The following is a 12,187-nucleotide window of genomic DNA, read 5'->3' on the forward strand; positions in this document are numbered from 1 at the left end:
TGTGTGTGTGTGTGTGTGTGTGTGTGTGTGTGTGTGTGTGTGTGATAAGAGGCCCTAAATAAACGTCTCTTCCCACAATTAATCTCTTTTTGCAAAACACACACTCATATTCAACAAGTGGATGCTTCCTGTGGGAGTCTCATGTTTTATCTTCATCTGCAAGGCCACTCCTCACACACACACACACACACACACACACACACACACACACACACAGTAAAGGTTGGGTACCGCTCGATCTGAACTAGTTTTTGTGGTTGATTCCAGACCACGAGTCAATCATTACTTTTTCAGTGTGATGAGTATTTGTTACATTAATGATTAACAGGTAGAAGGAAACATAAGGCACCATATTCTCTCTGAATGACAGACAATAACTCCGTCAGTCTCTCTGTGTGTGCCGTCACACCTTTTCATATTTAAACTACACAACTGTTGTTGTTAGTTAGAGACTGACCACAGACGCTTTACACAGGAGGAGACACCATAGTGTTTAAATGTGGAGATAACTTTATATTTTCAGTCTCTCCCTGAGAATATTCAGAGTTGTGACACGACAGCTGCTGTGTCTCTAACGTGTTTTAGTCTCTTCAATCACATCAAAACAATTCACCCGGAGTAAAAAGTCAAAAAGATTTTAATACTGTAAATCAGTTATTTTACACATTCAACGAGAAGCTTTATCTGTAAATGGCAGCTGGAGGATAAGTGCAATGTTGAACTGTAACACTGGCAGACATCTTTGGCATCATGACATTACTGCGAGGACCAAACCCGACAGAGAAACACATAAATATTAGTGGAAAATAAATAAATGATTAAAAAACTTAAGAAACGAGTAATTAATGACATCCAGGTGGACGAGGAGGCTGCTGATGGATCAAAACAAACATTTAAAGTTGATGTGATTTTTATTTTTTTTACACATTTCTCTAGATGATTAATTTGACATTTCGTTGAGTATTTTAATTCATTCAGCTTTTCCATTACGTTTTTCTCTCATAAGTCCAGTTTGGTCTTCCATATAACAAACTATTATTTACAATATTCACACTGAGAACATTATTATTAACAGGAGTGAAGCACTAATGCAGAACAGGAACCAAACGCAGCTCTCACAGTCTTCTCTCAGTGGGTGAACTCAGTCTTTACACCCGTAATGAATCAGATGTGTGTGTGTGTGTGTGTGTGTGTGTGTGTGTGTGTGTGTGTGAGAGAGAGCTGCTTCCTGAGGCCCTGCTGGGGAGTCCAGCTCGGTCCAGCTGTTCTTCACATCAGGCTGCTGCTGCTGCTGATAGACGACGGTGAAGCGGCTCGTCTCAGCTCCCCCGCCCGGCCTCGTCTGGGACCGCCGCCGGCCCGCGCAGCACAGGAAACGGTATGAAGGTGATCCAGGAAGAGAACTGGTCCCTGGACGCCTATGTGGAGTTAGAGGAAGGAGGCGAGGAAGAGGAGGCGACCTGAGCATACTGGACCAGAGGAACGGCCAAGTCCAGGTACTCCTGCAGAGACACAAACGGAGAGACAGGATCAGTCCCAAAGAGTTCAGTTAGAAGACCAACATGACTCCAAGTTCAGAGCGTCCCAGAGAACTTCTTCAGGATCTTGTGGACATTACAGCTGTAAAGATGAAATAAAACACCGACAACTTTGATCATCAATTAATCAGTTAGAAAAAAATCGCAAAATTCTGATTCCAGGGTTGTAACTGAATATTTCTGTGGGCTGTGAACAAAACAAGACATTTGAGATCATTAACTTCTGTGAAATAATCTGAACATTTAAAGCTGTGAATGCTTATAATGAAGATTAACAGCACAGTACCTGGTTTGCCATGAGGGACAGAGTGCGGTCTAAATCTTCTACCAGCTGTTGGAAAGTGGGCCTGTGAGATGGGACGGCGTGCCAGCAGTCCCTCATCATCAGATACCTGAAGGAACAGAAAACAGTGTTCAGACAGGAAACATGGCGCGGAGGTCCTTGTTTCAACTGAACTCACAATTTACACTGAATTTATGAAAGAAGACAACATTTTAATAACGCTACCATTGTGAAATCTTACAAATACACTAAACATTAACCAATAGAGGCTACTTCTTTGCCACTTGTGGACAAAGTCCCCAGACTCCCTTAAAAAAAACATGCAATTTAGTGATTTGTTGAGTTAGGAGACACTTTATAAACTTTGTCTCTGACTAATTCTTCATTATTTATGCCTTCTTAAATTCAGCCCATGTTCTACATTTGTCTCTCTGTGTAAGAACTCACAGCTCCTGAGTGCATGCGGAGGGTTTCTCCATGCGATGTCCCTCCTTTAGCAGCTTGAAGAGCTCCTCCACAGGCACCCCGGGGTACGGAGACCCTCCGAGGGTGAAGATTTCCCACAGCAGGACTCCAAACGACCACCTGCAGCAGCAGCAGCACACACAGACGACACGACAACAGTTTAACTCGAGGAATGTGTAACATCATGGCACAATGGACACACTGAGATTTTAAGACATTCGTAAGCACTCGTTAATAAAAGTCCTAGGAGTTTTTTAGTTTTTTAGTTTAAAACAGCATCACAAACACATTTACTGAGTTGAGCTACTTGCATTATTTTTTTGCATTTTTTTAAATTTGATTCAACAGCAATTACATAGAAAAAACACAAAAGAAAGTATAACTGACAGAAAAGTGTTAAAAGTTCAACTCACACATCACTCTGGTGTGTGTAGACGCGGTCGAACAAAGCTTCAGGTGCCATCCACTTGACCGGCAGACGACCCTGCAGGAACATTAAAATATCCGTCAGAACACTTCTCATTAAATCACATTAACACTGATGTTCAGTCTGTTATCAAAGTGTGTGTCTTACGTTAGTGGTCTTCTTGTAGTAGTCGATGTGATGGACGTCTCGAGCCAAACCGAAGTCAGCGATCTTCATCACGTTGTCTTCAGTGACCAGCACGTTTCTGGCTGCCAGGTCTCTGTGAATACACTGAAGGACAGAGAGGAGGGTCAGAACAGATCGACTTCCTGTCTCTGAGACCCAGATGAGATCGAAACCCAACCCAAAAGCTGCGAGCGTGGGCTGCGTCTGAAGCGGCTGCATGAGCTCGACTGTACAGTGTATGTTTAGGTAACGTCTCGATGTCGATCCTCCTGCAGACTGTGTTCACAGCAGACGAGCTGTATGGAGACATCTGAAGTTTCTGTGGTTGTTTCTCTGTTTTAAATCAAGTCTCAGCTGCTTCTACTCTGTTTTACCCCTGACTTTGGCAGATAATGACTGAATTAAAATGTCTGGATGAACCGTTCCTTTAACGTCATCGCAACAGTGACACGAGTCATACAATCCCCCCACACCTGAACATGAACCTCGTCCTACAGAATCGTCCAATAAGATCGTGAACTGACCTTCCTGGAGGCGAGGTACGCCATCCCTCGGGCCACCTGATAGGCAGCCGACACCAGCTCCATCACCTCCACGCTGCCCAGAGAAACTTCCCTGGAGCCGCTCCAGTACTCCAACCCGACGGGCCGACGAGCCCGGAGGTACTCCCTCAGGTTCCCCTGAGAGGCGTACTCCACCACCACATACAGAGGGCCTGACGGAGACACAGCAGGTGGAGGTGTCACCTCAACATCCGTACGACACACAGCAGTGCTAACAGACGTCACACGTGACGCACACACTCACCGTCCTGAGTGCAGGCGCCCAGCAGGTTGATGATGTTCTTGTGTTTCCCGATCATCTTCATCATCTCCATCTCAGAGATCAGGTCGGACAGATCCTTCTCTGTGGCGTCAGCTGAACGCAACAAGACCACAACACTTTAGTTTCACGTCATCACAACATAGTTACGTCTCTTCAACTGTTTTATATGTAGGAGGAAAGAGGAAAAGGCTGAAGGTGGATCAAAAGTTATTCATCAACTATTCTGACAGTTGATTTATCAGTTTGATACATTTTATATTGTTTTTAAATGATAAAATGATAAAGTGTAATTCTATTTTAAGTTAAAACTCTTTGTTTTTAGAGGAATCAAGACAGTAAAACAAAGTTCAGAGAGTCGTCCTCACCTTTGAGCATCTTCACCGCCACCTTTGTGAGGCGTGTCGGTTTGTTTTTGTCGACTCCGACAGCTTCGGCCAGAACAACCTGACCGAAACATCCTTCACCCAGAGGCTTCCCGAGCGTCAGCCTGAGGACGACACACAGAGACACATCAGAAACACTCGTAGTCACAAAACTGTGTTTAAACTGTTGAAGCAGTGAGACAGGCTGTTGTCGTCGTACCTGTCCCGAGACAGCTCCCAGGCAGGATCGTAGGGGAGCTCGTACTCGGACACTCCGGTCAGGATCGTGGTGGCTGCGCTGGAGAGGCGAGACTGACGCATCAGACACATTCCAGAGTGAAGAGAGGACGAGGACTCGACTGACACCTGCAGATGGAGAGAGAAGCTGTGAGCGTGGAGGAGCAGCTGATCTGTTCTGTCTCTCATCTTCCTGTTAATCTGAATGTGATGTGTAGCTTGACATGAGTTCAGTTTTAGGGGAATTGTCTTCAAATCAGTTTTCTCTAAATAAACAGAATTAAGTGTTGTAGTACTCCAGGTCGGTCCAAGACCTCGTTCTTAAGTTCTCGTCTCCAAATCAATAATGTGTTTCCTCGTCTCGATCACAGATGACACGATGACCTCACCTGTCTCCTCAGAGGGATGCTCTTGGCCAGTTTCTGGACGGCTAACTGGCTGTTGAAGTCGCTCTTCTTCGGGGCGCAGCAGAGTCTGCAGATGACGGCTGTGGCTGTGAGGATGACGATGATGAAGAACCCGAGGCAATAAATGAAGATCTCCAAGTATGTCTGAGAGGGCAGCGGGGAGGGAGGCAGATCTGAGGAGAGACGTCAGAGCAAACAAACCGTCAGCGTCATCGTGAAACTGACGATCATTTCTGCAGAATGAACTCTGAACTCTGACGTACCGTCGACCACAGTGAGCCACGCAGAGTGATGAGACACTCCGATAGAGTTTCCTGCCAGGCAGGTGTACTCGCCAGCATCATGCAGAGTGACGTTCCTCAGAGTCAAAACCTCCATTTCTTTATCTGTTGTGTTCAAACCTGCAGTCTGAGGAGAAATGTGAAGAATTAAACCCACACTGGTTCCTCAGATACACATGCTAAAACAGCGAAGTATCAAACAGAATAAGATAAATTCACACAAGACTAATAAGCAGATCAAACTGAACATAACTGAAGGTAACATTTATGGTTCAGAATCAAGTAAATAACTGAGATTCAGTTTTAAACTCGTTCTTCCACCGTCAGACTTTCAGTGTATTCAGGATCATAATGATACGTGCTGCTGGCCTCACGCCAGACAACAGACCACACGGCCGAGCGTCTTTGATCAGGATGAAGTGAAACATCACAGATGTGGTCTGAACTCGCTCTGTCAGAGAAATGAGCCCAGTGTCGTGACACGCAGAGACTGACTCAACCACCGCCAGCAACATCCACATCACGTCAATGCCAGAGACGCACAGCAGACCTCTGATATGTCATCATCATCTATTTATGAAGGGAGGACGTCTGAGGTACAGCTTATGTTGTGTGTATGTTATATTTTATATTGTAGTAGAGTATTTTACCAAATTTCAAAATAACTATAATCTTCATCTTTTCGGTTTGCATGTATAGTTCTTTAAAATGAACGGATCAGCAGGTTAATGATGTAAGAAAGATCCAGCTCCACTACAGTTACACCTGTCAGTTACCTGGTGTGAATCTAAGTTAAGTTCATGTTTCCATATGAACAGTGATGCGTTCACACAAACCTTGAGGACGAGGACATACGGGTGTCCGTCTGGTCCCTCTCTGCTGCCGTTGACCGTGATGTGTTTGAGCCACTGGATGTGCGGCTGCGGGTCGCTGAACACTCGACACACGAACGCCACGTCGCTGCCGACGACCGCGGTTTGGTTAGCTGGCAGCCCGGCCTGCAGGATGGGTCTGTGAGGAGAACGCTCTGGAACAGAGAGTTTCACACATGTTGACCAGCAGAGAGCCAGCGTCGTTTTCTATAAGACACGTGTTCTGACACAGTATGTTTAAAAATACAAATACTGCATAATCTGATCTGACAGAAATGTGAATACTGGATGAAGCCTTCAAAGGTTTTCACAGAGGGAATTCTGAATATCTCTTATTATCTCTCCATAAATCATTACAAATCTATTTTCTGTTTTTAGTAATAAAATCAACATTATGTTTTAACATTACTGAGAACAAAACACAAACAGATTAATTGAAAAGTTTAAATCATGTTGGACTTCTTACCGACGACATCCAGCAGGTAGGTGTGTTTGAGACTCCCGTGTTCGTTCTCCACCACGCAGGTGTAGTTCCCTTTATCCGACGGAACCACTGACTCCATTATCAGGGTCCACATGTGGTCTCGGATCTGAAAGATCGAGGACAAAAATCTAATTAAAACATCCACTTGGGTTTCTGTTGTTCGTCTTCACAGGAACGATCAGAAACAAACCTTGAAGCCTCCGATTCGTTGGTCCTTCCTGAACTCTTTCCCGTTCTTGTACCAGCGCAGCGAGGGAACAGGATTTCCAACCGCCTGGCATCGAAACTTCACGGTCCTGCTGGCAGGAACGGCATGGAGCTGCTTCTCCATCTTCTCTGGCATCACCCACTGAGGCGCCATCGCTAACGAGGTAAACATCATGATTACAATCGTCTGTGTTTGTACTGATTTATGTTTAAAGCAACAGATCGAGCAGAGGTTTGAGGCTTACACTGCAGTTTCTCGTTGCTTGTTGACAGCTCATTGGACAGTTTATTTTCCTCCGAGGATGACTCATCGTCTTCTTCGTCTTCAGAGGATTTAACTGCGTCGGCTGCAACACAAGTCAGATGTTTTAAAAAACTGTGCTGATGTGTGCTAACAGGACCAGAGTCTCAGACAATGAAACCAGCGAGAGGATTAACCTTTGACCTCTGACCCGCCTCTGTGGACGAGGCTTTAAGTCTTCCTGCTCTGCAGCCGAGCAGACAGGAGCCGTCGCCACAGCGCAGTGCTACACCCAACCACTTCTGAGACTTCACAGACCTCCTCCCTCTCTGCCCCGGCCATTAACAGCACACACACACACACACACACACACACACACACACACACACACACACACACTGTAGTGAGGAGGGCGCTGAGTGTTTTCTCCTCCACAGTGTTTACAGTCACTTTGAATCTCTCTGACTGAGAAGAAAACTTAATATCTTAAACTAGTAAAACTTTGTTTACATGGTTCGTCATGAAAGCTGCAGCTTGTAGAAAACATCCAGAATCTGAACTACGAACTAAGCAGCTACATGCTCGGTGTTTGTAGTGACTAGCTGCTGTTGGCAAGTAGCTCAGTTAGCTGTGGAGCTAAGTGGCCTTATTAGCTGAATCTCGACCCTGGACGACTTCAGGTTTGTAGGTGATTTCGTGTAAACCTCTGATCCTGCTGTATTGACCAGCACATGGCCTGTATGAGACATTTCTAATTTTGAACTGTTTTATTAATTGATCATTTGTAGTGTTAAACTATAACCCTGAGGTGAGGAGAAAATAAAAAATGGTTAAAAAAGCGTCCCGAGCAGCAACAAAGAGAGAAAATCAGAAACTCTCTGCAGATACGAGACACTAACACGCCTTTTCTCCACATTCCAGCCTCCCTCTCTGTCTGTTTACGGCTTCTTACGGCTTTTACGTCTTTGTCTCGTCTCGCTGTGTCTGATTGGTCCACATCAGTCTGCTGATGTTGGGAAATAACAAGAATCCAGAATTCACCTCAGTTGCATCAAACTAAAGTAACGAGGCTGTTGTGAAGCTGTGAGGAGGAGAAAGTTCAGGTGTAGAGAGGAGAAGTCACACAGAGACTCAGAGGACATGAAACATGTACTGAAGGACAATAATGAAGTCTTTGTACTTGATTACTTCCCACCTCTGCACACCAACAGCCCAAAACACAAAGACTCATCATTTACTGTCAGAAAAGTAGAAAATCCTCAATTTCAAGAAGCTGGAAGCAGACTGTGTTTGACAGTTTGCTTGAAAAATGACTGAAACAAGCAGCTGAGAATGTATTAATCGACTTGTCCTTCACCCTCTCAAGCAGAAAGAACCCAGATGAGTTTACTTTGTCTGTGGAGTCACAGTGAAGGTGAACAGGACACAATACAAACCAGCCCTCTGAGTCACGTGAAGCTGAGCATCCGTGTAAAAACCGAGTGTTGTGGTGCTGAAAATATGGATTATGGTAAATCTGCAGCTTCTGTTAAACACATCAAACAGTCTATAAAAAGATCAGGGTGCCTGGTTGGATGGGTTTGGTTTTAGGGATGCTTTTTTTTTTTTTTTTACAAGAAATGAGTCGAGTTTGTGGCACTTACAGGAACATTTAACTGGTTTTATCCTCAGTCTCAGAGAGCAGTTTGATTTTAAAGGTTCGTTTGAGGGAATACAACAGAGCGAGGTGGGAAATTGAAAGCAGGCGTTGTTTACGCAGCAGAGAGGCTAAATCTGATGTGTTCTGGACTGAGAGAAAAACAAGAATTTACAGGCTCAAAAACAACAGTATCACATAGACTGGCACTCAGCTGGAGTCCAGATGGTTGGAACCAAAACCGCACACACATGAACACACACATGAACACACACAAAATATAGGTTTACATACATGCATGTGCACACATATACAGGCAGGAAGGAGAATGAATGTTTGCATTTGAGTGGCCTCAACTGAACGCTGCAGACTGCGTGCATCTGTTCCTGCGTCTGGACAGGATGTACGGACCGTAACCAGCCAAAGACTCGGCTACACCATCAAAACTCACTTTAACCAGTTTCAGACGCCTCAAAGCCAAAAACAGCCAAAACCTTGAAAAAGTCACTTTCCCATTAAAGGAAATTTGCTCACTGGAAAGTTTTATGAGCTTTTCTATAATTCAGAGTCTAAAACAGCTCGATGGCCACGGCTGGGAGCAGACATGAAAGAGGCCTCAGACAAAAGAGACGAGGAAACAACACACACACGCACACACACGCACACACACACCAGTTAAAAACCGGGTCACACACACCAGCAGCACCAGGAACTGTGTGGTTAACGTCTGTGCACCGAGGCGGATGGACTGAACCATTATCACTTTATTATGTTTTGTTGATTCACATTTTTATATTTGAATTCTAACTTAACTAATTAACAGTCTCTTCGAGCTGCAGCAGGTTGGTAATTTTAGTATAGCACAATAAAAACTAGATTTCTTATGCTGATATCAATATATTGGCCAACGCTGGGACACTGCAATAATTAATGCCTGACTGATGATGATTAATGATCCGTCTAACTCTGCCAGCTACAAGAAAGACAACAAATCAATTAATCTATAAGATCTTTAAGCTGAAAGACAGTGAAAGAACATTTTGTTGATGGTATTTCCTTTCCTACAGCCAACTGTTAAATACGGGATCTTTTACTTGAAGCTGCATCTTCAGTCGACTTCAGCTGAAATAGTGACGAGTGTCTCCAGAACATTTACTCAGCTGCAGTAAATTAAGGTCAATTAAAAAGTGATTTGGCTGCTGTCTGGTTAATAATACACTCTCTGGCGACTGTACACAGGAAACACCGCTCTGTGTGACAAAAAACAGTTTCCTTCTTTTCTTCTATTGTTTTCTTTCAACTGAGATCCAGTCCAGATGTCACATCAGACTAAGAAAGGCACCATAATCTCGATTATTCTACATGAGAAATTAAACAAAGATTTATTTGATCTGATCTGTTTGATTTGTTGAACACACATTCAGGCCTGCAGATCAAACTGAAGATGCAGTGATAATCAGATAAATCACATCTAGATTTTTCCTCGTTAAGCTCAGCTGAGCAGGTCTGAGACATCTGTGAAGTGTCTTACCTGTGTCTGCGTCCTCCGTGGCCGGTCTGGATCGAGCCCAAGGAACCTGGACCAGCAGAACCAGCAGGATGCAGGACAGCAGCAGCTGGAAGCAGCGGGGGGAAGACATTGTGTCCTAACACATCAACTTAACTGTGAGACGTCCTCACTGCAGAGACGGAGAGAGACAATAAAATGAGATTCACAAGAAGACGAGACGCTCAGAATCCCTCCCGCTTTTTCCATCGTTTAAACAATTTACAGAAAACTTTGTTTACTTTCAGTTACTGGCAGACATTTTTCCAAAACACACCATCAGTCAGCATTGATTTCCTCCCTTCGAGGCAGCCGGTGGTTTCATTTATCTCACAGAAGTGAAGCTGCAACTAATGATTATTGTTGTCATTTAATAATCTGCAGTTTTAATGAAAGGATGATATTCGCTCCAAAAAAACCCTTTTTTTTTATTTTGGTGGTTTTACAAAGATATTTCCAGCTGCATCAATCTGTTTGATAATCTTTATATATCATTCGTGTCAATAATTCTCCACCTGAAACATTCCAAGGTGAGACTTTCCTGCTTTTCAGTGTTTTATATCATTGTTAGTTGTTAGTTTGCTGTGAGGACATTTATAGACTAAATGTCACTGAACGCACCAAGAGACAGTCTTCACATCCATCTCTGCTCAATTTTCACAGACAAAAATAGATGACAATTAAAGAAAGGTAACAAATGGTGAACATGTCTTGGTCTTTGCGTGCAGCGGACTGAATGAGGTTCACTGGCTGCTGAGAAAATGACATTAAAACAAAGAGAACCAGCAGCGGGATCTGTTTCTGCTCACACTGCTGCAGCTGTTTCTCAGAGCAGGTGAGGACGTGATGATGTGGACTCGTAAACCTTTGACACCCGCAGTCACCTCCTCCTCCCCCTCCAGCTCACCTGTGACTACTAAATATCTGCAGAGTGTCAAACAAAACAGAGCAGCAGTAACTCACACACGGAGACAGATGTGCACGCTGCCTAAAACAAACACCAGCGCCATTTGCTGCATGTGTCACCGTGAAGGTGTGAAACAGCTCCGGTAAATACATTAAGTCTGTCTGAGAGACAAACACAGCCGCAACGACGACGGAGAACCCAAACAAGACGCCAAAACATCAGCTCCTGTCTTTTAGTTCACACGACTTCATATCCAAAGCGAGACCTGATATAATGATTATTTCCCTGATCGATGGCAACGAGCACGTTTCTGTTTTTCAACACTAACGTGACTTTTTCATTCATGTGACCTTTTCAAAATGCCAACAGCATTTTTATTATACTGACATCACTTTGTCTAACTTCCCAACTTCACTGTATTAATGCTAATATTACTTTTATAATGCTAGCAGTACTTTTTAAGTGATGCTAACTTCCCAGCATTACTTTTCCATGTGTGCTAGTGTGACCTTTTAAATCCCACATTACTTTTTAAATGCCAACATCACCCAGTTCACTTCAGCTCTACCTGTCCAGCTCACTTCCTTTAGTCTCAGTTAGCATCATCACTGTGTCACGTCATATAATCTAATCTGAAAGCTAATAGCTTTATTTCTAAATCCTGAACATTTCCACTTGTATTCATGACTTTGTGGCGTCTCTGATGTTTTTACATGAACCTTGTCTTCATCCCTCCAGAAGACAGAAGACGAGCTGCAGACTAACAGTCTGACTCTGGAGGAGAAGTTAACTTCTGATAGATGACGACATGAACACTGAAGGAGTAATAAAGGACATTAACTGCAGTAGGACACTCATCAACTAATGAGGCTCGTTAAAGAGATGGACACTGGTTGGCTGCCATCACTGAGCCCTCAGCCTGTCCTGTCCAGCTCTGATAGGCCGACGTTACAGAGGACGAGGTCTGTTACCAACACACTGATTCATCCTCCAGCTTCACGCTGCACACCAACATGTGAGCAGGGCATGTGGTCGAGGGCGGCGGCGCTGCGTATGATGAGCATAAAAGCATGTCACCTTTACGAAGACATAATTAATACATTACACACACATGGAGCAGGCGCTTGGATGCCAGCGGTCTCTTAAATTAATGAAGCTTTTTGTGAGCATTAAAGAGTTTTATGTGCTGCACACAAACTTTATGTTGACAACTTGTTTTTACAAACTGGCTCAGATGTGAAGAGCTCATCAGAAAGCACTCTGAGTGATACAGTGTTCTCCTGCACACAATCCTGATCAGCAAA

General features: G+C 44.0%; 1 protein-coding gene across 1 annotated transcript; it reads right to left on the minus strand.

Annotated features, from left to right (window-relative positions):
* Positions 1-1,360: 1,360 nt before the first annotated feature.
* On the minus strand, positions 1,361-10,085 carry fgfr1b (fibroblast growth factor receptor 1b). The gene is given in 16 exon segments (XM_037118175.1): positions 1,361-1,502; positions 1,825-1,930; positions 2,269-2,406; positions 2,700-2,770; positions 2,861-2,983; positions 3,403-3,593; positions 3,686-3,796; positions 4,069-4,190; positions 4,286-4,431; positions 4,692-4,882; positions 4,973-5,117; positions 5,827-6,017; positions 6,329-6,452; positions 6,537-6,709; positions 6,799-6,900; positions 9,962-10,085. Coding segments are annotated over 16 exon segments (2,142 nt in total). The 3' UTR covers positions 1,361-1,418.
* Positions 10,086-12,187: the final 2,102 nt, after the last annotated feature.

The sequence above is a fragment of the Acanthopagrus latus genome, chromosome 12, assembly GCF_904848185.1.
Source record: "Acanthopagrus latus isolate v.2019 chromosome 12, fAcaLat1.1, whole genome shotgun sequence".
In the NCBI taxonomy this organism is placed as follows: domain Eukaryota; kingdom Metazoa; phylum Chordata; class Actinopteri; order Spariformes; family Sparidae; genus Acanthopagrus; species Acanthopagrus latus.